A 27,902-nucleotide genomic window follows, 5' to 3' on the forward strand; every position below is an offset into this window, starting at 1 on the left:
TTTGTTATTGTTTGAAGGCTCAACTCATCCTCTACTTTCATATATATATATATATATATATATATATATATTTCAGTATATATATATTCAGATATTGCATGCTCATATCATTACACGAGTAAATCTGATGATTTCACTAGCGCAACTTTACACTAATCTTCATTTTTTAACATTATTATGCACATACATTTTGAAGATTAAAAAGAAGAATTTTATATATAGTAAATAAAAAGAAAGAAAACATAGCAGGATTCTCGAGTAAAGAATAATTTGTTTGTTTCCTCAATAAATTTAAGAACCAAAGTTTAGTGCTTCATATTCTTGATATAAAATCTAAACAATAGATGAAAATTTTTCAAAGCTTAAAATCTTAGCTTGTTCAACAAATAAACTTAATTAGTTGTTAAAAGTCATAACATATAGATATAAAAAAAAATTAAAAAAAGTATAATGGTCTAGCTAATAACTAAGATCATTGTACCTAAAACAACGTTTTAAACTCAAAACTTATCAATAAAATAAAATGCATGTATGATTTTTCTTTCATAAATTGTAGTCACATATGAGTACTATCGATTACTCGGTTATGGAGCTTTGCGAAACTTAATTTTTCTTTGAATAGAGTATTTGTATGTACGTTAATTTAGAGGTAAAATGAAGAAATCCTAACGCATAAACACTCCTTAATATTTTTTTAATTGAGTAGTTGGTATGAGAATATAGTTGGAGCGTTTCATACGTATTTTCGTCATAAAATCAATAATATTACTATTGATGTGTAAGTCTTACTTAATTATTAAAATGCATCAAGTTTCTTTTAAAAATATATATATATATATATAATGCTCTTACCTTTTTCTATTCAAAGAAAAGATTTAAACATTACGCACAACATTTGGTTGATATACAATTAACAAAAGATTTAAAAATAAAAAAAGAAAATCTAAAAAATTCTGTTTTTAGTTGTTAAAGAAGTAATCATGAGTTGGATTATTATTTTTTTTTTTATAAATATTATTAAGAAAATTAGGAAGATTTGAATAGATCAAATTACTACAGAAAAGTCATCTTTAAGATGGGAAGGAGGAAAAATGAAACATCTTTAGTAGGTATTGATTTGTTGAATTGGATGTTTGTATGTTTGTAAGGAAGCAGTTGGAAGTCACAGCTAGAAAGTCTTTAGTAAACAACAACTCTTCTTATCTCTTGATTAAGCTGTCACCAATTTAGAATTAATTTTTATTATTTAAAATTAAGATAAGTGTGAGGATTTATGTGGTCGGAATGTGCAGATTTCAAAAAGTTAGTGGAAGATGTCATTTGTTGTCTAGAAAATTATTTATTTAATATTTATAAATAATTTAAACGTATTCTTTTTTTTTTTTTTTTTAGTATTTTACAATTTTTTAGTAAAATAAAAATTATGTTAGTCCTTAAAGTCATTTTGAAAAGTAGAAATAAATATCATAATCTTAATCTTTTTAAGTTTTTATTTGTGGGTGACCTAACTAATTTACTTAATTACCGTCTCCATATCTTCTTAAATAATATACTACATTTTAAAATTAATATATAATTTATCTAACGTGTAACTGCATATTTTTTTTTGAATAAAAAATTTGAAAAAATTATTAAATTAATTTTTAAAATTTAACATTTATTACAATTTAATTTTTAATATTTTGGTCCCCATATATCAACAAGTACTTTAGTTTTTTTTTTAACAGAATTTTTTTTTTAGAATTCTCAAGGTATATATTGACGTTTTGAAAAAATAGTTCAAAAAATAATTTTAACTTATTAATTAAATTAATAAATTATTATTATAAAAAATAAATTTAATATTATTATCAATATATTAACGTAGTTAAAGTCATGAATATTTTAAACAAATAAAAAATTCATGAAATCAAATTATAATGTTAGAATATTAGAATCAATAATTTTTTTGACATAAAGAATATTAGAAATAATTAATAGGCTAAATTTTTTGATTCCTCACAAAATACAAGACGCCACCTAAAGTTTGAAGTTATGTCACCTAATTCTCTTGAATAGTTTATTATATTATACAAAATATATATATTTTTTATTAGACTGATTAATAAATTCTCAATTAAAAATCTTTGAGGATGTTTTATTTATATAAATCTTTTTAGTATGAACCAAATTCATAACAACAAATGATGGAATTTATAAAGGCTGTAATTGGTACGACATTCATTAAATTCTGAAAAGAGAGTTTGATTTATTATCAAAAATTGACTCAATAAGTAAATATTTTTTTTGAGAATCTTTCAATTATTTACTTAGTATGTACGATTCCAGTGTCAAAAAATAAAAAATAAAAATAATGAATTCTTGAATTCTTTTCTTATCTTTGTTTTATGAAAAGAAATTAAACGTAATAACTAGATTAATATAGGGTTAATTAATTTTCTGAACTAAATTACTTTAATAAGTGAATTTTATTATCCTCCCAGGTCCATAAAATAACACAACCCATTTTAGTTGTAGCAGCCCAACCTTAACAGTAATTATTCGATCTTCAACGACGTCGTTAAGTCGAAGTAAAGCGAGCAGCCTGGGGGTCTAGTGGAGGGAAGGAAGAGATATAATCAGGTTGTTTGAAGCCACGGTTTTTTCGATAATGATGATGAAGAGTGCTAATCTGATGAACCACTGGGGTTTGGGAGCTTTAGGGTTTAAGACGGCGAAGCTTCTGGTTTTTGGCGGAGAGAGGTCGATGGAAGGAGGTTTGAGTGAGAGTAGAGTGCGAGCAGAGAGGCAGAAAAGAGATTTCCTCAAGTCTTTAATTTCTGGGTCTTCCTTGTCTTGTTTTAGGGAAGAGGTTAGAGAAGAGAGAGGACTTGATTTGGGGTTTAGGGTTTCGGAGTGAGGATTTGAGAGAAACGTGTGTGGTTTCTCTGAAGCAGAGGAAAGGAATTAGAAAGGAGGCTTCTCTTTTGTGACTCTTGGTTTAAAAAAATAAAATAAAATCGGAGACTATAGATGAAGTAATACTTTTTCTTTTCTACCATATTCTTCACCAAGTAAAATTCTAGTCGTTCATGGTGAAATCTGAATTAAAGATTGAACAACTGATAAGGCTTCATTTTGTTTATGTTAATAAAAAAGCCAAGCAGTCACATTATCAAATTCATGCTACCATCCTCACAATTCAATAATTACACATCGAATGATCACCATTTGTAGCCCAAGGTTTCGGCTCCTTTTTATCATTCTCCACTGCCTCTCGTGTCGAAATACTCGCTCATAATAAATCATCATAGCAGCCGGCTTCCCTTTGCCCTACACCATCTTGCCTTTCTCTCTCTCTCCCTGCGTTCTCTACTTTTGGGGCTTCATCATCATCATCTTCTGCTTTTGGTTCTGTAACCTTGTCAACCTTCTTCATCTACTGGGGTCTTTAACTCGCCAAAATCATCTCCCTTTTCTCCTTCACACCGCAGGTCCGAACTTTCTCTGCTCTTTTTGCGTTTGTTGTTTCCGTTGAAGAAAACTTGCTTAAAGCATCCCTAGAACGACGTCGTTTCGTGAGCGCGATAAAGACAAGGCAAAAAAAAAAAAAAAAAAAAAAATACGATTTCAAGTTGGGCTTTTGGGCTATCCAACGAATTTTTTGGGTTTAATTTTTACCAAACATTCCTTCTTTCTCATATTCATTTTTTTTTTTTTAAACTCAAAAAGGCAATATCAAGTTCCAAACTAACAACTAGTAATCTCTTCGTACCTCTCTCCAATCCAATTCATGCAAATGATCCTTCTATAATTTCAAAGTATAAATTCATCTTTTTGAGGGATTAGTTTACGCCAAAAACTAGCATCATCTCTTACGTCATATATAATAAAATCAACAATGTGTATAAAATATTTGTACATTTCTACTAACAGCTACTTATACGCGATTTTCTAGTTTTTTTATTTTTTATTTTTATTTTTGAAACTTACTTTCATGTGTGATTTGATTTCACTCTTCTATAAAATTTACTTGATTTATCTTTTCTTTTAGATCTTATATTGTATTTATTGATTTCTTTTCTTTTTAATTATTATTTGATATTTTAAAATCATTGAAGTCTTTAGATTTACTTGACATTATTTGATGTCTTTTTGAAGTTGATATACAGGCTACATTCCATATATATATATATATATAGAGAGAGAGAGAGAGAGAGAGAGAGATAGACATTAAAAAAAATGACATGTTAATCCATCGTGAATAAAAAGTTATAAATTAAAAAATATATAAGGTAGTATGAATTTAATTATTTACCAACCTCACGCACCCTATTCCGCTTTGCGATATATATATATATATATATATATAATTAAAAAATTATTTTTATTTTAAATTATACTTAAATAATTAAATTATGATTAGTAAATATATTAAAATGTTATTTATAATGTTGTATCTGTTATTAAGTATTGTATTTAAATATTACTTTAAATTATATTTTATTTTGATTAACATTTAAATTTTTTTTTACTTAAATGCTAACTAATTATTTGAATATTCTATAAAATATTTTAAAAGTAAAAAAAAAAAAAAAAAAAAAAAAAAGGTAAATAGAACTAGCAACAAGTAGAAAGTTTTACCTGCATGGCGGGTGGCAATTAAAATTTCTTTTTACCTTATTAAGGTATGTGTAGAATATGATTTTGTACTTCTATTAATGGGTCAAGTATTAGAAATGATATATCCACCTCATCCTCTGATTAAGGTATAAGCTATAAGCTATTCTTAATGCCATGTTTAGGGTTTGAAACAAAAAAAAAGTGATGTCATATTAATTCTTGATGTTTTGTTTAAGCTCCACTTGATGTCTGGAAAAGAAGGATATACACCTTCAATAAAAGATGAAAAGCTATTAAGAGAAGGAAGACATTGAGGAGGAAAATGACATCTTTTTTTTTTATTTTATTTAAGGATGTTAACAAAATAGATATTATACTTATGACGCATGCGTTCTTAAGTGAAAAGTTGTGCTACACGTATAGCCAAATGAAATTGAACATAAACGACGTTATAAGATATAAATGATGGAGGCTTGCTTTGAGAAGTTTTTTTTTTTTAAAGTACAAGGTAAACTTGAGTGCAAAAAATTATAAAGGACTAACTTGAATGAAATTGGATAACGTAAGAGTTAGGAAAGTATTTAAGTAATAAATTTTATAATCTTCAAAATATATGTTTCTTGATAAAAATCTAAAAATATACTATTGAAAGTGAAGTTAAAAAAAGATTACCATATGAAAGAAAGAGATATTCTACTATTAAGGAAAAAAGTTTCATGATTGACAATTAATGGTGAAAGAAACTATTAAAAAATAATAGCTAATGCATGATGAACAATTAATACCTTCCACCACGAACAATGAATGATAAATGTTCACTCTAGATAAGAATTAAGGAATTCTAGGTGTTAGACTTTAAGGCATGAAATTATTATAATAACCAAGTTCAGGATTTAGCACGAGATCAATTTTAACATTTTAAATATATAAAAAAATTTATTTTTAAAATAAATTAGTTTAATTTATAGAAAAAATAAGTTATGCATGAAATTGGAAATAGTTTTGGACAAAAGATGTAACGCCCGGAAATTTGAAAAAAAAAAATTTATTATTTTATTATTAATTATTTTAATTAGGTTTAAAAAAAAAAACTCCACGTCAGCAGTCACGTCAGCAGTCCCGGCCAACCAGGACCTGCCACGTGGCAAAACCACGTCGACCGGGGACGGGCCACGTTGGCGATCCGCGTACGCGCGATCGGACGGTCTAGATCAAGCGTGCGTACGGACGGCCCAGATGCAATCGCATGGACGGCCCAGATTCAATCAAAAACGGACGGTCCAGATTAAATCAAAATGGACGGTTGAGATCAAAAGGCAAAAGGGTATAAATAGAACCCCCACACCTGACCACAAAAACCCTAGCCACCTGCCCTCGCCGGAAAAGACGAACCAGACGCCAGAGACGCCGGCCGCCGCCACCCGCCGCCGCACCGGGGAGATTTCCGACCGCCGATCGAGGTAAATTTCATACCCCCGACTCGTTTTTCCACGCTAATTTCCCCTGTGGCTAAATCAGAGCCAAAATCCCGGCCAAACGGCTGAAAAACACGGCCGAAACTCAGCGGCACTACCGCGCCCCTCCTCGGTTTTTGCCTCCGATGAGGCCCTTCCCGGCCTCCGTTTGATGCAATTTTTATATCACCGTGATCACCATTCTTTTCTCTACAGGTTGATCGGAGCCGAATCACCAAAACACGAACCTCACCGGAGAGCCGCCGTGCCGGAATTGCGATATTGGCCAAAAAGGGGCCCTGGGCCTAATTTGGGATTTTTTGGAACACGTGCAGGTACCAGTAGTGCGTTTCAGTTCCCCGGAAAAAATTCAGAAAAAATTAGGGACAGCCTGTAGGCGCACTGTGAAGCCGTGTTCGGACCCCGAAACGAGTAATGACCCCTCACCCTATTTCCTATCACGGTATTAAAGTTCAATAATGATAAAACGATATTTCTTGAATCAACGAATGTGTGAAATTGCTTAAGGTCGCTAATGGAGCCCAAGTCTAGTGTGTTCGTCAATTAACTGTTATTTGGCCTATTTTCTAGTTTTAAATGCAGTATGAGGTTTGATGTTTGCATTTTATAGTTTCGTGTGCATATTTTACTGTTTTATTGATTATGGATTGAATGACTGGGATATTGATGCTGTATGTTGTCTGTTTGGCATAAATTACTGTTTTGCTTGTTTCTATGTGGATTGTTGATGCTAACCGAGGAAAAAGAGAATGAAAGATTATGTAAATTGGTAATTGTATAATGTGGTCAGCTCGACTAGATATCCTGGGAGATGGTGGACGGACCCGGTCCGTAGGGAACCCTACCGGGATTGTGGTCTCTCATACCGGACGGGGTATGAAGACCTTATGTGTTTTGGCGCCCATACCGGACGGGGTATGAAGACCTTATGTGTTTTGGCGCCATACCGGATGGGGTATGGGGACGGCCCGTTTCACCCCCATACCGGACGGGGTAATGGGGTTTATAGTTTTGGCGCTCATACCGGACGGGGTATGGGGACGGCCCTGGAATCTGATTTCAAGTGTTAAGGGTTAATGGGTAGCGGGACCCCTATGGATCCCCATGGATACGAGTGGGCTGGTAAATGAGGAAAATATGTTGTGTAATGATTGAATTACAAAAGGCGTGATAAGTATTATGTTATACAGTTTATATATGATTTCATGATGATGATAATGTTATTGCTTTCGTATACTGTTTTATGAATTTCACCGAGGTAAGTGGATGGCGAAGGATTTATTATTGATAAAAGAATTTGTTGTAAATTATGCTCCATTAGTCTCTTTGTGTTTTCTACCCACCTTTACCTCCGTGACGGTGAGATATCGTGATGTCCTTACTGGGCTAGTGAAGCTCATTCCTTATTTAATCATTTCAGATCAGGAAGACATTGTTCCCGAGCCCGTTCCGCAGGAGGACGACGAAGGGGACGCCTAAAGACTCCATAGTCATATTCATAGCTTTTACTTTCAAGTTTCTCCTTTAGGTAGTTTGATCTTTTATATTTTGTGAGCACGTTTTTGGTTTTAGTGTAAGGGATGTTAATCGAATTTTTGACTTCGCTTCCGCATTTGATATTTTTAATACACATTTCATTTTAAATTTCCGGGGCCGTTACAAAAGATGTAAAAATTTAGGTTTGAAGAGTGTTTTTGAAAGAAAAATCTAAAACTGGATGTTAGAGTGTAAATAAAGAAAAATTTTGCCACATAGGACCGTCCAGTCAACAACCCCGGCGAAATAGAGCACGCCACTTGGCAAGGCACACTGGCGTCAGTGCCACGCGGGTGATCTGCATGTCATACGATTGAACAGCTTAGGATCGATTCGGGGTGCGTGGACAGCCCATATTTGTTCATCCTTTAAACGCAATCGGACGGTTGAAATCAAACGCGATGAACGGTCCAGATTCTTTTCTTCCTTAGGCACGATCAAACGATCGAGATCAAACGCGATGAACAGCCCAGATTAACGTGAGATAAGTATAAATATTTCACATCACACTGAACCCGAACCTTAGCCGCTAGTCTCCCACTAGAGAAGAAGAACCAATTACTGGAGAAGGGAGACGACTGCCGACTGCCGCTGTACAGAGCCACCTCTGACCGTAAAAAAAATGAAATATTTTCCTACCCGTTCGGAATTCGATTTCGAGCACCCCTGTGGCTATATCGGAGCAAAACGAACAACGGGTGAGCTGGAAACTGTGGGCAAAGCCCAGCAGCACTGCCGCGGGCAAAATTCGTAATCTCCTCTGATGAGCCCCTTATCGTTTTCCGTTTCAGGTGATTTTTCCACCGTTTTGCTCACAGTTCTGTTTTCTACGGGTTGACCGAAGAAAAAATCCTAGTCATAAAGGTGAGCTAGCGGAGTTGCCGCACCCCAAAAATTCCACCACTGGTAGGTTTCTGTTTTCTGATATTTTCAGCCAACCGAGATCCCCTAACGTGTTTTTTCTCATAGATATGTGTAAAAACGGTCAAAATCGGCCAAAATCGATCGAAAACAACAAGATCAAGATAAATTGCCATCGGAGCACAACAGTGTCGTCGTCGGAGCACGGCGGTGCCGCCGTATCAGAACCCCAAAATTGATTGAAAAAATTTTTTAACACCGATTTTGGATTTTTTTAGGGTATTTTTAGGTACGTGAAGCATGTTTTAATTTTTACAAGAAAATTCAGGAAACCCGGAGACCGTCAGTAAACACAATAGAAAGTTTGGTATTTCGGACACCGTTTTGAATGAAGATTTCTCACCATTTTCTCCGTTACAGCAAATTGAGGCTTAATAATTAATAATTGTGTATTTTTATGAAAAATTAGAGAATTTTAGAAATAATTACAGGTCACAAGTGGAGCCAGACCCGATTAGTTCACAGTGGTTCGATTTTCTGTTTATTTTTATGTATTGCCTATATTTGTTTATTATTACACTGTGCGTAACTCAATTGATGGTTTTTAGGATCTTTTTGATTAGTTTGTTATTTGTTTCCCCTGTATTGCATGCCGATATTTCGATCATTTGTTATTTGACCGTGTTAAACTATATTGTTGTTTAAGTGAACGATGAGTATAAAATGAAATATGTTATTGCATAGTTGATTGTTATGTTGATGGAAATCTGTATGAAAAAGACTTACTAGGTACCCGGGAAAGGACAGACGGGGTCAGTATATAGGGAACCCTACCGTAAACGTTACCTCAGTCGGACGGGGCTGGGAAGTCCCTTACCAGTAAGGTTTTAGAGATATGGTTCACCCTTATACCAGGCGGGGTATCGAGGTGGTGATGTAATGGCCCCAGAAATTTAAATGAAATGTATGTATTAAAAATCTCAAATACGGAAGCGTAATAAAATTTTTGATTAACATCCCTTACACAATAACCAAAACGTACTCAAAACATGAAGGAACAAACTAACTAAAAGAGATACTGGAAATAAGATCTATAAATATAACTATGAAGTCTTTAGGCGTCCCCTTCGCCGTCTTCCTGCGGAATGGGCTCGGGAACAACGTCTTCCTGATATGAAATGGTTAAATAAGAAATGAGCTACACCAACCCAATAAAGACATCACACTATCTCACCGCCATAGAAGTAAAGGTGGGTAGAAAATAAAAATGATCAATGGAGCATAATTTCTAACAAACTCGTTTATTAACATAAAAACCTTTACTGTCCACTTACCTCGGTGAGATCCATGAAAACAACATATGAAAGCAATAACATTATTATCATCATGAAATCATATAGACTTTATAACATAACACTTACCACGTCTTTGCATTTCAATTATTAAATAACATATTTTCCTCTTTTACGAGCCTACTAGTATCCATGGGGATCCATAGGGGGTCCCCGCTACCCGTGAACCATTAATATTAATAACCTGATTCCAGGGCTGTCCTCATACCCCGTCCGGTATGGGCACCAAAACCATAAACCTCCATACCCCGTCCGGTATGAGGGTGAAACGGACCGTCCCCATACCTAGTCCGGTATGGGCACCAAAACACATAAGGTCTCCATACCCCGTTCGGTATGGGAGACCACGTTCCTGGTAGGGTTCCCTATGGACCCGGTCCGTCCACCATCTCCCAAGATATCTAGTCAGGCTGTCCACATTATCCATTTTGCCTTTTTTCTTGATCTCAATCATCCAATCATACACAACATGTAAACCAGTAATTGACACCAAATAAGACAACACAGTATCGGGTTCACCATAATACAAACTATAATAAAAGAAACCATGATTCATGCATACGAGACCATAACATAATTACATCAAACATCATATTGCATTTAATACTGAAAATTTGATCAAACAACAACTGACCAACAATGTATCAGACTACCAAGCAAGCATCGGCATGGCTCCATATGAGGCATTATATGGGCGCCCGTGTAGATCACAGATTTGTTGGGAGGAAGTAGGCGATAGAAGATTGTTCAGCCCGGAGTTGGTAGAGGAGACCACGTCCAAAATAGTTAAAATCAGAAAGAACATTCAAACAGCCCAGAGTAGGCAGAAGAGTTATGCAGATACCCGGAGGAGAGACCTAGCGTTTGAGAAAGGTGACCGGGTGTTTCTTAAGGTCACTCTTTTCAAGGGAATTAGTAGGTTCGGCAGGAGGGAAAAATTAAACCCCCGATTTATCGGACCTTTTGAAATCTTAGACAGGATTGGTACTACTGCCTACAGACTATCACTACCTCCAGAGCTCTCCAGAGTCCACAACATATTCCACGTATCCATGCTACGTAAGTACAACCCGGACCCCTCTCATGTCTTGGCTCATGAACCACTTCCACTCCAAGAGGACTTGTCTTATGAAGAAGTACCAGTCGATATCACGGACCGAAAGAGCAGGATACTCCGCAACCGCGAAATATCATTCGTAAAAGTCGTGTGGCAGAACCACACGCCCAGGGAGGCTACCTGGGAGCTAGAATTGGATTTTAGAGCCTAGTATCCCCATTTGTTCGACCAAGAGTGAGAGACAAATTTAGGAGACCAAATTTCCTTAAGGGGGGAGAGTTGTAACACCCAAAATATTTTTTTATATTATTTTTATTTATATTTATTTTTTTTTGTATTTGAATTTTTTAGATTTTAATTTAATTTATTTTATTTTAATTTATTTTAATTTAATGAAAATAAAAATAAAAATAATGATAAAATTGGGTAAAAATATTATTTGGATTTAATTGAAATTGATTTTGAAAAAAATGGGTGAAAATTTGGATTCTGATGGTGTTTTTGAAAAGAAAATCAGAAATCGGGGGTCAAAACGTAATTTAGAAAAGTTGTGTCATGTCATCAGCCACGTTAGCAGCCCAGTTAGCAGCCCCGTCCAACCAGGACACGCCACATGGCAAGGAAATGCTGACACGGGATGGGCCACGTGGGTGATCTGCGTGCGCGCGATCGGACGGCCCAAATCTGTTCCCGCGCACACGGACGGCCCAGATTCAATCAGGCACGAACAACCCAGATCGTATCGCGATGGACGGTCCAAATTTAATCCTAATTAAATCGTGATCGGACGGTCCAGATTTAATCTTGATGGACGGTTGAGATTAAAAAGCAAAGGGTATAAATAACCCCACCCACACCTGACCACAAAACCCTAGCCGCCAGTGCCTCGGAGCATATCTTCAAGTGTACGAATCGTCCTTTCTGATTTTCCATCAGTCTGGGGATCGAAGGCAGTACTGAAAGACAGCTTTGTTCCCATAGCTTGCTGAAAGATACTCCAAAACCGAGAAGTGAACTTGAGATCCCTGTCGGATACTACTATCACTAGAACTCCATGCAATCTGACTATCTCCCGGATATACATCCTTGCCAACTTGTCCAAGGAATCGGTCATCCTGATGGCTAGGAAGTGGAAAGACTTAGTAAGTCGATCAACAATTACCCATATGGCATCATGTCTTGAACGTGCCTTGGGTAGCCCCGATACGAATTCTATGGTGATATGTTTTCACTTTCACTCTGGGATCGGTAAGGGCTAAAGTAACCCACCTGGGCACTGATGCTCTGCCTTAACCTGTTGACACACCAAGCATTTAGATACAAAGTCGGCTATGTCTCTCTTCATCCCATTCCACCAAAATTGGGGTCGCATGCTTTGGTACATTTTGGTGCTTCCTGGATGCATGGCAAACTTCGAGTTATGGGACTCCGTCATGATGTCTCTTTTTAACTCACTGTCATCTGGGACACACACCATGTCTTAGAAATGCAGTAATCCATCGGCAGAGATTCAGAATTCTGAGCTCACTCCCTGTTCTGCATCCTTCTTGCGGGCTACCAGGGTAGGGTTGACTGACTGGGCTTCCCTTATTCTCTGGATTAACTCGGGCTGGGCTGTTAGGCGGCCCAAACATGTGACTCTCTTCAGATCTTGAAGTCGGACTTGTTGCGTGGCCCCAATTGGCCTACATTCTGAAACCATCAAATGGGCTAAGATACCTGCACTTTTCCTGCTGAGAGCATCTGCTACCACGTTGCCCTTACCTAGATGGTATAAAATATCACAATCATAGTCTTTAAGGAGTTCCATCCACCTTCTCTGACGCATGTTAAGATTCTTCTGAGTGAATATGTGTTTCAAACTCTTATGATCGGTATAGATCTGAAAGGTCTCTCTGTACAAATAATGGCGCCAGGTTTTTAAGGTGTGTATGATTGCGGCAAGCTCTAAGTCATAAGTGGGATAGTTCTTCTCATGATTCTTTAATTGTATGGACCCATATGCTATAACCTTTCCATGCTGCATCAGAACACAACCTAGGCCTAGATAGGAGACATCACTATAAACTGTATATCCTCCTGATTCACTCGGTAAAGCCAGCACGGGTGCAGTAGTCAGCCGCTTCTTTAATTCTGAAAAACTTCTTTCGCAGTCCTCATTCCACTCAAACTTGGCATTCTTCTTTGTGAGTCGAGTTAGAGGAGCTGCTAGACTAGAGAATCCTTTAACGAACTTGCGGTAATAACCTGTCATCCCAAGGAAGCTACGGATTTCCTTTACTGATGTCAGCTTCTCCCAGCCAAGTACCGCTTCAACCTTTTCGAGATTCACTGATACCCCTTCCTTCGATATGATGTGTCCTAGGAAGGCGGTCTGCTCAAGCCAAAATTCATACTTACTCAACTTTGCATATAACTTCTTGTTTCTGAGGACCTGCAAAACTTGGGCAAGATGGTGAGTATGTTCTTCTCTGCTTTTTGAGTAGACTAAGATGTCATCAATGAACACGATAATAAATTGATCCAAGAACTTTCTGAAGACCCTGTTCATCAGATCCATAAAGATTGTCGGGGCATTGGTTAGCCCAAATGGTATGACCAGGAACTCATAATGTCCGTACCTGGTTCGGAAGGCCGTCTTGAGGATGTCTTCTGTTCTTATCTTCACCTGATGGTAACCTGATCGTAGGTCTATTTTAGAGAAGACCTGTGCACCCTACAACTGGTCGAAGAGGTCATCAATCCGGGGAAATGGATATTTGTTCTTGATCGTAACCTTGTTCAGTCCTCTGTAATCAATGCACAGTCAACGTTCCATCTCCCTTCCTTGCAAAAGTGACTCCGGCACCCCAAGGGGACACACTGTGTCTAATAAAACCACTGGCTTGCAATTCAGTGATCTGGTTCCTCAGCTCTTCCATCTCAATGCGGCTCATGCGGTAAGGAGCAACCGAAATGGGCTGGGTACCTGGCTGTAGGTTTATAGCGAACTCGACTTCTCTATCCACTGGCAGACCGGACAGTTCGTCCGGAAACACATCTGGAAAGTCTCGGACTACCAGAATCTCTTGAATACAAATTTCCTTCTTGGGCTTGCCTATTCAGAGAAAACAGCAAGATTAAGGCACTAGAAGTTAAGAAAACTTGCCATCAATGAATAAGTATTGAATGATTTTATTTATTTGTAAATGGCTTCTCGTTAGGAGGATTAAATACAACTTTCTTGTTAAAGTAATCTATGGTGGCGTGATACGCCGCTAGCCAATTCATTCCTAAGATTACATCAAAATCCCCCGTGTCTAACCCTATCAGGTCTACACTCAGTTTCCTATTTGCTATCTCCACAGCACAAGCCCTGTAGATAACTTCTCCTAGTAGTGTTTCACCCCCGGCAGTAGACACAAACAACAATGAATCAAGTTTATCAGGTGATACATTAATTTTGGAAGCAAAAGCATGTGAAATAAAAGAGTGCGATGCACCAGAGTCAAATAAAACATGAGCAATATGGTCACAGATAGTATACATACCCTGTACCACATCCGAGTCGATGTCGGCATCCTGCTGGGTAAGGTTGTAAGCTCTGCCCTAGATAGGAGGCCTTCCTTGATTCTGGTTCCTCGGGCATTCTCTTGCATAATGCTGGGCACTGCCACATATGCGACAAGTGTTGTTGAAGTGGTAGCAAGGTCGGTCCCCGTGATCTCTACCGCAGTACTGACAGATCTTCCCACGTGCAGCCCCTGGAACCTGAGGAGGGACCTGGATGGCTAGTCTGGGCCTCTTATTTGGTTGGGCAGGCATAGTAGGTGCTGGCCTACGGAAAGGAGCTGAGGGTCGGGAACTCCCTCCTGGCTGAGGACGGGTGTTGAAGCTCATTTCCACGATCTGTGCCTTTGCTAGGACTGCTGAATATGTCTTGAGCTCCAGTACTAACAAGTGTTGCCTGATCTCTGGGCGGAGACCCCACTAGAATCTCCTAGCCTTTCAGCCCTCATCCATCAATGTCTCCGGGGAGTATCGGCCCAGCTCTAGGAACTTACGAGCATATTCTGATACTGTCATGTTTTTCTGGACCAGTTGAACAAACTCTATTTCCTTTAGGTGTCGGATGTGCTCAGGGAGATACTCGGCATGGAAGGCCGCTAAGAACTGCTCCCAAGTGACTGGTGTAGGCAGGGTGGTCTGCTTGAGCTCCCACCAACGTCCTGCTTCTCCTACCAGCATGTAGGAAACAAGGGCGACTCTCTACTCAGGAACTATTTCCAAGGTCCTGAAAGCTCTCTCAGTCTTCGCCAGTCAGTACTGGGCCTCTTCAAAAGAGGATCCCCCTGCAAAGGTGGAGGGGTTCAGTCTCCTGTACCTCTCTATGTAGCCCGGGTTTATCAAGGAATGAGCGGGGTCTCGTGGAAGAGGGACTGGACCCGGTTGGGGATAGATTGGGGGGTCCTGTGGTGGCACCTGCTGATATGATAGGGGCACTGGGCTGTACTGTGGCGATGCCGGGTAGTACCGTGGCTGAGGCACTGGGTTGTACTGCGGCAGTGGTGCCGGGTGGTTCTGTGGAGGAGCAGGCTCGTGCTAGGGTGGCTCGGGATCAGCCTGCTGTAGCGGAGGCTCAACCTGCGGTAGTGGAGGAGGGTCGGGTAACTCCCTTCTCTCTTCTCACCCTTGCTGGGCAGCTATGAACCCTTCCATCATCTCAAATAATCTGTCTACATCCTCCCGATGGGAATTATCCCGGGCCGCTCGGTTTAGTGGGGGTCTTTCTCTCCTCATTTCTTTTTACATGCATTTCATAAGGAATGGTTGAGTAACGACTTATCGGTGAGTATTTCTCTAAGAATTATTGTGTAAGGGATGGGTCCGAGGAACCTGGCTCTGATACCAACTGTAACGGCCCCGAAAAAGTTAAATGAAATGTATGTATTAAAAATCTCAAATGCAGAAGCGTAATAAAAATTTTGATTAACATCCCTTACACAATAATCAAAATGTACTCAAAACATGAATGAACAAACTAACTAAAAGAGATACTCGAAATAAGAACTATAAATATAACTATGAAGTCTTTAGGCGTCCCCTTCGCCGTCTTCCTGCGGAACGAGTTCGGGAACAACATCTTCTTGATCTGAAATGATTAAATAAAGAATGAGCTACACCAGCCCAGTAAAGACACCACACTATCTCACCGCCACGGAAGTAAAGGTGGGTAGAAAACAAAAATGACAAATTGAGCATAATTTATAACAAACTCGTTTATTAATATAAAAACTTTTACTGTCCACTTACCTTGGTGAGATCCATGAAAACAACATATGAAAGCAATAACATTATCATCATCATGAAATCATATAGACTTTATAACATAACACTTACCACGCCTTTGCATTTCAATCATTAAACAACATATTTTCCTCTTTTACCAGCCTACTAGTATCCATTGGGATCCATAGGGGGTCTCCGCTACCCGTGAACCATTAACATTAATAACCTGATTCCAGGGCCGTCTTCATACCCCGTCCTGTATGGGCACCAAAACCAAAACCTCCATACTCCGTCCGGTATGAGAGTGAAACGGGTCGTCCCCATACCTAGTCTGGTATGGGCGCCAAAACACATAAGGTCTCCATACCCCGTCCGGTATGAGAGACCACGTTCCTGGTAGGGTTCCCTACGGACCCGGTCCGTCCACCATCTCTCAGGATATCTAGTCAGGCTGTCCACATTATCCATTTTGTCTTTTTTCTTGATCTCAATCATCCAATCATACACAACATGTAAACCAATAATTGACACCAAACAAGACAATACAGTATCGGGTTCACCATAATACAAACCATAATAAAAGAAACTATGATTCATGCATACGAGACCATAACATAATTACATCAAACATCATACTGCATTTAATACTGAAAATTTGATCAAACAACAACTAACCAACAATGTATCAGACTCGGGCTCCATTGGCAACCTTAATCAATTATACATCTATAAAGTCACACAGTACAGTTTAATTATTTATTTAGCTTTAATACCATGATAGGAAATATGGTGAGGGGTCCTTACTTGTTTCGGGGTCTGAAATCGACTCTACAGTACTCCTACGGGCTGTCCCTAATTTTTCTGAATTTTTTTTGGAAAACTAAAACGCACTACCGGTACCTGCACGTGTCCCAAAAAATCCCAAATCAGACCTATGGCCCCTTTCTGCCAATATCAGAATTCCAGCACGGCGGCTCCGCCGTGCTCCGGCGACGGCGCTGCCGCCTGCGGCGGCGATCCGCCTCAGGTTGGCCGTTTTCGACCGAATTCGGCCAAACTTGCATTGGTCTCTGCGATAAAATAACCCTAGGGCCCTCGGTGGGCCAAAAAATCAAGAAAAACCGAGACTTACTAGCGGCGGTGCTCTCGGGTGCGGCGGCTCCTCCAGCGTGAGTCGCATTTTAATGTTTGACTCCGATCAACTTGTAGAGAAAAGAACGGTGATTACAGTGGTATAAAATTTGCATCGAACGGAGGCCGGGAAGGGCCTCATCGGAGGCAAAAACAGAGGGGAGTCGCGGTGGCGGCGCCGGACTTCGGCGGGGTTTTTCGGCTGTTTGGCCATAAGCAGATTCAGCATCGAAAAACGAGCCAGATGGAGAAAATTTACCTCGATTGGCGGTCGAAAATTTCTCTGGTGCGGCGGCCGGCTCCTACGGCGTCTGGTTCTTCTTCTCCGGCGAGGCACTGGTGGCTAGGGTTTTGTGGTCAGGTGTGGATGGGGTTATTTATACCATTTGCCTTTTAATCTCAACCGTTCATCAAGATTAAATCTGGATCGTCCGATCGTGATTTAATTGAGATTAAATCTGGACCGTCCATAGCGATGCGATCTGGGCCGCCCGTGCCTGATTGAATATGGGCCGTTCGTACGCGTGAAATCTGGACCGTCCATCCGCACGTTTGATCTGGGCCGTCCGTGCGCGGGGGAACAGATCTGGGTCGTCCGATCGCGCGCACGCGGATCGCCCACATGGCCCGTCCCGTGTCAGCGTTTCCTTGCCACGCGGCGTGTCTTGGTTGGCCGGGGCTGCTGACCGGGCTGCTGACGTGGCTGCTAACGTGACACAACTTTTCTAAATTGCGTTTTGACCCCCTGGTTTCTGATTTTCTTTTCAAAAATATCTCTATAATCCAAATTTTCACCTCTTTTTCCCAAAATAATTTCAATTAAATCCAAATAATATTTTTACTCAATTTTATCATTATTATTATTTTTATTTTCATTAAATTAAAATAAATTAAAATCTAAAAAATTCAAATACAAAAAAAAAATAAAAATAAAAATAATATAAAAAAATATTTTGGGTGTTACAAGTGACATGTTTGGCACCCACACCGAACGGGGTGTGGGGATGACCAATTACTGTTTAATTGGATATTGGGTTCACGAGTACGAGAACATCCATATGGACCCCAAGGGCACTGGTAAACGGGTAAAAATATAAAATGATCGTTTCTTATTATCTTCTATATGATAAATAATAGTGCATTAATATGAATTTTTATAAGTTATTGTTGAGAAAGTCTTGTTATACAGATATGAAATAAATGGCTTTCTTTATAGTAAATGAATTTACATTAAATTAAAGGCTCAATTGGTTATTTTTCTTATTTTTACCAATCTTCAATTTTTCGTATATATGATTAATGTAATATTCTTATTAGGTTAGTGTAACTCACCAATTCATTACCTATTTCATATAAAGAGGATCAAGATCCAGATCCTGATTAATAAGGAAGTTGTGAATAGTTCACCACCTGGACTCCCTTCAAAAGCTAGTGAAGGTCGTCATAGGATTGCTTATATCTTTCGTTTATTTTTTTTATTTTTGTTTGTTCTTTTAGAAAGGATATTCCCGTAACCTTATTAGGTATTCTAAAATATTGTGTAAGGATGTAAACTCTAATTCTATTATTTCAATTCTGCATTTAATTTATGACTTTATTTTCATTCAAATCCCAGGTCTTTACAATTATACTTTAGATTTTTAGTCAAAGTAGGTGTAAAAAAACATTGCAAGTATAATGGTTATGTGGAAGCCACTCGGGCATGTTTATCAAATGTTAGAGCACATAGTAGCTCAGCTGATAGTAATAACATAAATTTAGTATTTAAAACTTATTTAAACATATTTTAGGAGTATAAAATATATTTAAACATGAAAATAATACAAAATATTTTGATAAAGAGAAAATACGTGAGCTATTTTTGTATTTAAACTAAAAACTCTATTATTTTTTTAAAAAGCTAATGGAATTGTCAAAATTGCATGTTTTTGTTGCTTTTTTTTTAGTTTTTAAAGAAAATGCGTAAAATAATAAAATTGATATTAAATAACAAAAAATACAATCAAATTTAAAGTATTTAAAAATATAAAATAGATTTACAAAAAAGAAAAATATAAATTTACATAAAAAATAGAAAGATAAACTACATTTATATAAAAATATTATTTTTTAATTTTAAACAACAAATTATTGTCTTACAAAATTACAAAAAACTACAAAAAATAGAAAATTATTTAATAAATAAATCAACGGTATGCTATCAATATATAAGCCAAAGTACAGAAAATATATAGAATAAGTAATTGAATTAATAAATAGAAAATAAATAATAAAATAAAAGAAAAATAACTGATTTAAAATGAGTAATAGTAAACCATAAAATAAAAAATGATGAATTATAAATAAAAATACAATATTATTTTATAAACATATATTATTAATAATCCAAAAATCATACCATATGGAAAAATAACGAAGAGAAATTTGGAAATATTATTAAAGTTATATAATTTAAAATATAAATTTAATTTTTAAAAAATATAACTTAAAAATACGTATTGTTTATAAAATATATTTTTATTAAATGAGTCTTTTATAAAATCATGATTCCGAAATAGTAATTTTCTAGTAATAAAAAACAAAAAGTTGCAACCCTCAATATTCTGCGTATAGGTTGGGCTGTCTTTTTTTTTTTTTTTTTAAATAGCAATTATTATATTAATTTATTTATGCGCTCTGTGTTTCTCTCGCTTAACCCGGAAATAAAGAGAGCGAAATCAAACTGAGAGAACGAACGCCTCTTTGTTTCATTTCAATATCTAATTCCCACACCAAACGATTTCTGAGGAGCTCTTCGCACTTTCCGCTCCTCTTTTCATCTCTCTTCTCTTCTATTCTCTCTCTTCTCCTCGCTTCTCTCTGTTCTGCAGTACGGAGTCATTTTGATAATCGAATTCGTCCTTGGATTTCAATTTGTGTTTCGGTTCCCATTGCATCAGGTACGATCTCCTTTTCTTTCAACCAGATCTGAGTTTGCCGTATTTTTTGTTTTTGGTTTCGTTTCAGATCTAATTTTATGTTTAACTTCTAGCTCAATTTACCTGAATCTATTTATGATTCTACGATTTTGGTTGATTGTACTTGCTAGGTGAGTGATTCTTCCTTTTCTTTTATTATTCTTTTCTTTTTGATCAGTTTGTTCATTGATTTGAAATTTGCACCTTCTTCTAATTCACTTCATGGCATCCTTCTAGATTAGTTGATATTGAATTGTTTTGTTGTATTGCAAACGAAGCATTCGATTGAATGCCTTGAATTAATATCTGCCTAGTTTCTTGAGATCTGGTTCAATTGAAAACATAGTTTTTGGTAAACCTGCTGCGTGCATCAGTTTAAGCTCTTCTATATTTTACTTCACTGAATTAGGCATGTTTTACTTTTTGCAAATATTCATTTCATTGAATTAGGTGTTCAATTCAAGCATAACTACATTTGATTACGCTTAATGCACAAACTCAATTAATTGATACTGGTTTTCCTTGCTTGGTTTGATTTCTTTGAAGATTTCAGTGTTTTCTTTTCATTTTTGTTGTTTTAGATTTAGTATTTATTCATACTCTATCTCTGCACATTTTTATACCTTCATTGAAGGTTTTGTTTTGAGTACATTTTTTTACTTTCATTCTGTGTGGTTGTGACTTATGATTTACAAAATTCTGTATTGTTACTTCTATTAAATAACTGAGGAAATTGTTGTAAAAATGAGGATCTGCGTGTTTGTTTTAAGTCTCAAATTGAATTTATTGTCTTTTCCGTAGTTCTTACCAACCAGTTGCAGCGTAATCAATTATATTTTCTTTAAGCAGTGCCTTAAAAGGGGTTTGTGCATGCTCCATATAGGTTTGGGGAGTTCCATTACTGTTTTAACAACATTGTGGCTTGCTTTAAGTGCTGTTGAAGATGAAGAAGGTCATTGGTCAGACTGTTAGGGACCTGTAAGTAATTCAAAATTTAGTTTCATTTACTTTAATGCGTCATATATATTGCTAGCATTCCTTACTAGAAAAGTTGGTGTGAGAAGGATGGTATCTTGATTTTTAGATGACCCTCGATGATGAGTGATGATAGGATTCAGAGCCAGTTTACTTATATTCATATACTACTTTGCCGTTAAACGGCTTCTTGTAACAGAACTTTTTTCAATATATTTGGTTTCTTTTTCTGTCTTGCAGTAAGAGAGAGGTCAACAAGAAAGTGCTCAAGGTTCCTGGAATAGAGCAGAAGGTAAAGATTCAACACATTTTTAAACAATATCTCTTTTAGGAATTTTACGCTGACATGTTATCATTGACCTATAGAGCATTAGTGGGTGGCAGTACTGTATAGGTATATTTAAAATGTAATGGAAGTTTGTTTGGGGCTACTGTTCCTTGTCTGAGAGTTGGTCTTTGGAATGTTTTGACAATATGATTATGTGATTTTAATGTTATCTACTTGTCTTTGTTTTTCCCCAGGTCCTTGATGCTACTAGCAATGAGCCTTGGGGTCCTCATGGATCTCTTCTTGCAGACATTGCGCAAGCTACAAGAAATTAGTAAGCAATAAACGCTCTATGGGTGCTTTGCCACTTTTTTTTTTAAATAAAATGGATAGGAGTTAAATTGATCAAAATTCATGCAGTCATGAATACCAGATGATTATGGCAGTAGTATGGAAAAGGATTAGCGATACTGGAAAGAATTGGCGACATGTCTACAAGGTTAAGAATGTCAACATGTCTTGGGTCTACACTATTTCCCCACATATTGTTGTAACAACTGTATTGAAAAGTTCTTTATATTGCGCTTCAGGCCTTGACTGTTTTGGAATACCTGGTAGCTCATGGGTCAGAGCGGGTCATAGATGAGATTAGAGAACATGCTTATCAAATATCTGTAATGTTCATTTCCTTACACAATCTTGCAATTATTTGCACCAATGAGAACTTCAAGTAAATTAGCACCTACAAATTATTTGTTTTAACAAAATGCCTTTTTCAATTTGCAGACTTTGTCCGACTTCCAATATATTGATTCCAGTGGAAGGGATCAGGGTAACAATGTTAGAAAGAAATCTCAGGGCCTTGTGGTCTTAGTGAATGACAAAGAAAAAATATTTGAAGTTCGGCAGAAGGCTGCCGCTAACCGAGACAAGTGAGTCTTCTCCCTGAAAGAGTTGGCAACAGTTGATTTTTTTATGTCTTTTCTCTCTGTCTGGGTGCGCATCTCTGTTTTTAAATTACTTTTCTGCTGGTTTTTGTACCATCAAGCTAAATGATGCGCAATTGAGTTCAGAGTTGATTACAATATGATCCCTTTTCCACTTATAATTTTTCACTGCAGTTATCTGCTGTCTTAGTCTGAACTGCTTGTCTCACTGTTTTTAATTTCAGTATCCTAAGTGTAACTGCACTTGGGTATGCCTGAGGCCCTTTGCTTCTTCATATACAAATGAACATCTATGTTTGACATTGTTTCAGGCTGGCAAGTTACTGTAGCATTTTACACGTTTGTTTTGCCATTGATTCTTTCATTTTTGTTATCAACTTGTATATGAAGTTATACGCATGGAAGTATATTTTATATATAATCTTATCTTCATCACTTCAGACAAACATAGCTTGATTTATTGCACTCTTGTTAAAGTTTCATTTTGTGTAAATGGCATCTGTATTTTTCCTCCTGTAGCTTTGAGTGCTATCTTCTGTTTGGTTTTTCCCTTTCTCATGATAAATACATCTTCAAATAAGCAGTGAGCTACTAATTTCTATCCTTCAATAGGAATTTAAATTCTTGTGGGATTTTTGACACCTTGTATCACAGATTTCGCAGCTCAGCAGCAAGTGGAATGTATAGGCCTGGTTCATATTCAAGCTCTGGAGGATATGGTGACAGATATGATTATGATCGCGATGAAGGCCGCTATGGTAGAGATGAAGAACAGAATGGTTATGGGAGAGAAAGAGAGTATGGCTATAGGGATGATGACCGAGGCAGATATGGGGACTCGTACGGTCGGGATAGAGATCGTTATGGTAGAGATTATGAAGAACATTACGGCAGAGAAGGTTTTAGGGATGATGATTATCGGGGAAGAAGTAGAAGTGTTGATGACTATCAATATGGATCAAGAAGTCGGAGCTCTGACAGAGATCGTGCTTTTGATGATGATGGTCAATCATCATCTCGGTATGTTTCATTTTCTATTGGGAACTTGATATTTCACCTTTTATTCAAGTTTTATATTATTTTGCTTAAATATTCCTGAATTTAGTGGCTTGGCTTAAAAAAGAAGGTACTTTAATTTCTTCAATATGGGATATGCTTATCAATCAATTTAAATTTCTACGAACTTAATTTTCTGCAGGGGCAGTGGTGCCAGAGCTGAAGATCAATCTCAAGATGGAAGGTAAATTCTAAACATACGAGTTCTTGCTTTTGTTAACATTTTAAGGCTTTGTTAGAAACTTATTTACTTAAGAACTTTTTTTTTATTCTTTTCTTTCATCCATTGGTATTTATTGGTAGACGACTTGAGCGCAAGTTTTCTGAGCAAAACATTGGTGCTCCACCTAGTTATGAAGAAGCAGTTAGCGAATCACGAAGCCCTGTTTACAGTGAAAGGTATCAGTTTTGTCTTTAGAAGTTGGTGAAGATATTATTTGTAATAATGTCTTCAATTCTGATTGTCCTTCTGATCAAAGGGGTGAAGAGACTGCAGCAGTGCCTGCTCCCAGAGCTGCTTCTCCTCCTGCAAGCAATAATCCAATCCAAGCACCTGCTGCTTTAGTGGGTTCGGCATCCCCCACCCACCAGGAAGTTGGGGCTTCTGATGAATTTGACCCCCGCAGTCCCATTTCAGGTATCTACTTGTAATAATATGGAAATATTAATATCCAAGATATTACTGAAAATGAGATGAAGTTGAGATGAAACTTTTTTCTTGATTGACATTCACGCAATACTGGAATCATTTTCTCCCTAAAATGTTTTATTTGCTGTAAAGATAAGAACAAAATCCTTTCCAGAACAAAAAGAAATTGTAAGTACTTGAGCAGTTCCTCATTTGTTGTTATTGTTATTATTATTATTATTATTATTATAATTGTTTTTGGGCTGTGTTTGGGATAAGATGTGTTACACTACAAGAATCATAGATGTTGGGTCGTGGATGCTGTATTCGTTGTTTCTTCAGCTATGATGGACTAAAGCTTAATAACTATTATTAAACATACTTGTAGCTGTTCCCCCTACCGTATGGGTAAGTTGGAAGAAAGGAAATGGAAGGCCTTTTGAAGGGGTATAAACTAAAGCTTAATAACTATTATTAAACATACTTGTAAACTAAGATGTTTGGTTCCGGACTCTAGACTTTTTTGATTAGGGATCATTTACATTATACATATGAGGACTTTAGAGATGCGATTGACATTTTGATAGATTGGTAAAGGTTTTGCATCGGGTTGCACAGCCTTGGTGCCTTTATATACTGTTCTAATTTTTTACTTAAAAAGAAACATACTTGTGGCTGTTCATGGTAAGAGAAACCTCATTTAGTTACTCCTGCCTTGGCCTGTGGCTCAATTACTGTGCATAACCTCACATCATGATGAAGAAGGTATTACAATCATTCAGGAAAAAGCTTTTGGTCAGTGAATTCTGTTAGCTTGTACTTTTAGCTTGTCATTTCACTTCGCTCTATGAAGATAGGTTTTATAAGGTCCTCTCAGCATCACTGTAGTACACAAAAATGACTGAACTTTCTTTGTCTTGACAGCTGCTTCCCCTGTTGCTGCTGCTTCCACTGCTGCTCCTAATGCATCTGTCTCTTCTACAGCTATTCCTAATATATCTCCCTCTCCCACAGCTACTGCATCTGGCCCTTCTGCAAATAGTGCTGAAATGGACTTACTTGGTTCTCTGTCAGATTCATTTTCTTCAAATCCACTGGCTATTATGCCAGTTTTACCTGCAACCTCTGAAGCTGATGCTCATGCAAACTCTGGCCTCGCACCTGCATTTTCTACAACTCAGACGACTCAGGTATGTATGGTTTACTTGCTTAAGAAATGTTTTAATGGGGTTAAAGTCACTCTGGATCGCACCCTTTCTTCACGGTGCCACATGTTTTCTTTTTGCTTCCGTCTCCCTTTATGTAGTGATGAACTTGATCTCCCTTAACATAGTGACGAGGTTGAAACTAATACTAATTGGAAGGACATTTCCAATATTTCCAAATATTATGTCTTGCCCTTCTTGAAGTAGATATGAGCCACTTGTGAATGCCTCTTCTCTTTTATGTTTTGTTTATTTTTCCACATCTGTAGTTCTAACTAATTATTATGTCCCCGCTAACCCCCTCAAATTCAGTTGGTCATCATTGGGTTTAAAATAGTTGTCTTTGATGCAGTCATTTGAAGATCCATTTGGAGACACTCCTTTTAAGGCTATCCCTTCTACTGCCACCGACCCAACTCAACAGCAGAAAGCCATGGCTCCTTTCCAGGCAACTGCGGACCATGTGGAAAATACCCAGTTGCCAGCCTCAAAAGTGGACACAAATGATAACTTTGGCTTTGGGGACTCCTTTTCAGCTATTACATACCCAGCACCCAGTATCTCCAATGTTCAACCTCCTTCGGTAAACTCACAGTTCTTGCCTCAAGAACTGTCAACACCTCCCCTGCAGGAAACTGATATTCTGGCAGACATCCTCCCACCTTCTGTACCTTCTTCTGCTGTTTATTCTGAGCCAGCATTTTCAGCCTCAACTGCCCAACCGGCACAACCACGTTCTGACATGTATGGAAGCTTTCACCCACAGGCAGGTTCGGTATCTTCAGTAGCCTCAAACATGGGCCCACAAACTCCATTTGGACAAACTGCACAGTTTAGTGGTGGGAGCTACCTCCCGCAGGGAGGTTCTGCTCCTGTGAATTCATATGTGTCTTCTCTACCTCAGAATCCAACAGGACCTCAACAGGTTAGCAGTGAAAACCTCCTTCCGCAACAAGGTTCTTTGAATCCTGTGAACACTCAGATTCCACAGCATATGTTACCTGGAACAGCCTCACATCTTAACGGTGGAAACTTCCTTCCACCAAGTTCTCCAGCCTCAGTGACTTCACAAATTTCACATCATACTACAATTGGACCAGGTGCACAGCTTAACAATGGAAACTTCCTTGCACAGCCTAGTTCTGCAACATCATTGGCTTTGCATCCAACAGGACCATCTGCACAACACAACAATGATGTCCTAGGTAACTTCTTTTCACAAACAGGATCAAATGCTTCAGTGGTATCACAGCCAGCTGTTCCATCTTCATCAGGACCACTTGCTACAGTTCCTCAATCATCTAGACCGAAATTTGAGCCCAAGTCAACAGTTTGGGCAGATACATTGAGTAGGGGACTAGTCAATTTGAATATCTCCGGGCGTGAGTGCTTACATTTTTCTATAGTTTTTTTCTTTAAAAAATCTTCAGGTTTATATATTATTATATGTGAAATAACATTAACCTTTTCTGCAGCTAAAATAAATCCGTTGGCAGACATTGGCGTTGATTTTGATGCGATTAATAGGAAAGAAAAGAGGATGGAAAAACAACCTGCGGCCACCCCAGTAACATCTACCGTAACAATGGGCAAGGCCATGGGATCTGGTTCTGGATTAGGTCGCACTGGTGCTAGCGGTCTTAGACCTCCACCAAATCCGATGATAGGCTCTGGCATGGGCATGGGCATGGGCGTGGGCATGGGCGTGGGCATGGGTATGGGTATGGGCATGGGCATGCGCGGTGGTCCAGGTGTTGGCATGGGTATGGGAGGCAGCTATGGAAATATGAATCCACCAATGGGCATGGCAATGGGGATGAACATGGGTATGAACGTAGGCATGGGAATGAATATGGGAGGGGCACCAATGCAACCACAAACTGGGACTCCTGGTTCCATCATGCCTGGTGGTTACAACCCCATGATGGGTTCTGGTGGCTATGCTCCACAACAGCCATATGGTGGTGGATACAGATAAAACCACACTGTTATGATAAACTGAAGTTATAAACACTATGGAGCTTGTTCTGAGATGAAACAACTGGCACAGCAAGCTGATGACTGCAACTATTAAGGTTGGTGTACTTTTGTGTATGGTCAAAGAGTTGTATTTTTGGTTGATAGGATAAATTTTCAGAAAGCTAGCGGATACACGGTGACTTTAACCCCATTGGTTACTATACCTGCTCCACGCTCTTGGGTAATAGGAGTTGTGTTAGTTCATTGCTGGTTGAGCTGTTGTGAAATTTGTATTATTGAGGATAACCTTTCTTGGGTTGCCTATCTCTCCGCATTTATATATTCTTTCATCTGGTATATATGTTTCTGTGTGTTTGGTACTCACTGCACAATAAATCCAGTTTTTGTTCCTTTAAATTTCCTTGTTGGTTGCCTCTGAGGGAGTGGAAATGAGCATTAGAAGTCCGGATTCAATTTTAGCTTTTGCTTTGCACTATGGTATATATGTGGGATCCATTAAGGGGATGTGTATTTAGTTTTTTTTTTTGGTGAAAATATTCACATATTGAGAAAATCTAATTTTGAGAAACAACTATCCTTACAAACTGAAGTTACTCAACTAGTC

The 27,902-nt window shown here is 37.7% G+C and overlaps 1 protein-coding gene across 3 annotated transcripts; it reads left to right on the top strand.

The window, feature by feature from the left end:
• Positions 1-19,957: 19,957 nt before the first annotated feature.
• LOC110811403 (ENTH/VHS family protein) lies at positions 19,958-27,694 on the top strand. Of its 3 annotated transcripts, XM_088216333.1 has the most exons (15): positions 19,958-20,221; positions 20,314-20,370; positions 21,123-21,217; positions 21,455-21,506; positions 21,737-21,816; positions 21,903-21,981; positions 22,073-22,156; positions 22,269-22,414; positions 23,084-23,449; positions 23,628-23,669; positions 23,789-23,884; positions 23,965-24,122; positions 25,038-25,303; positions 25,671-26,700; positions 26,794-27,694. In XM_088216333.1, exons 3-15 carry the CDS (start codon positions 21,183-21,185, stop codon positions 27,294-27,296), a joined length of 2,937 nt encoding a protein of 978 aa, XP_088072459.1. In that variant the 5' UTR covers positions 19,958-20,221; positions 20,314-20,370; positions 21,123-21,182; the 3' UTR covers positions 27,297-27,694. The 3 variants fall into 3 exon arrangements, with proteins under 3 accessions (XP_088072459.1, XP_088072460.1, XP_088072458.1); XM_088216334.1 differs by lacking the exon at positions 20,314-20,370 and having other exon boundaries at positions 21,089-21,217; XM_088216332.1 differs by lacking the exon at positions 20,314-20,370.
• The last annotated feature ends 208 nt before the right edge of the window (positions 27,695-27,902 follow it).

Source organism: Carica papaya, chromosome 3 (assembly GCF_054855325.1).
Source record: "Carica papaya isolate Zhongbai chromosome 3, ASM5485532v1, whole genome shotgun sequence".
Classification (NCBI taxonomy): domain Eukaryota; kingdom Viridiplantae; phylum Streptophyta; class Magnoliopsida; order Brassicales; family Caricaceae; genus Carica; species Carica papaya.

Excerpts from the sequence above, each read along its gene's own strand:
- LOC110811403 (XM_088216333.1), top strand. The coding sequence starts at position 21,183 with ATGAAGAAGGTCATTGGTCAGACTGTTAGGGACCT. Across the intron at positions 21,982-22,072 it reads ATTGGCGACATGTCTACAAG|GCCTTGACTGTTTTGGAATA; the intron begins GTTAAGAATGTC and ends ATTGCGCTTCAG. Across the intron at positions 22,415-23,083 it reads GCTGCCGCTAACCGAGACAA|ATTTCGCAGCTCAGCAGCAA; the intron begins GTGAGTCTTCTC and ends CTTGTATCACAG.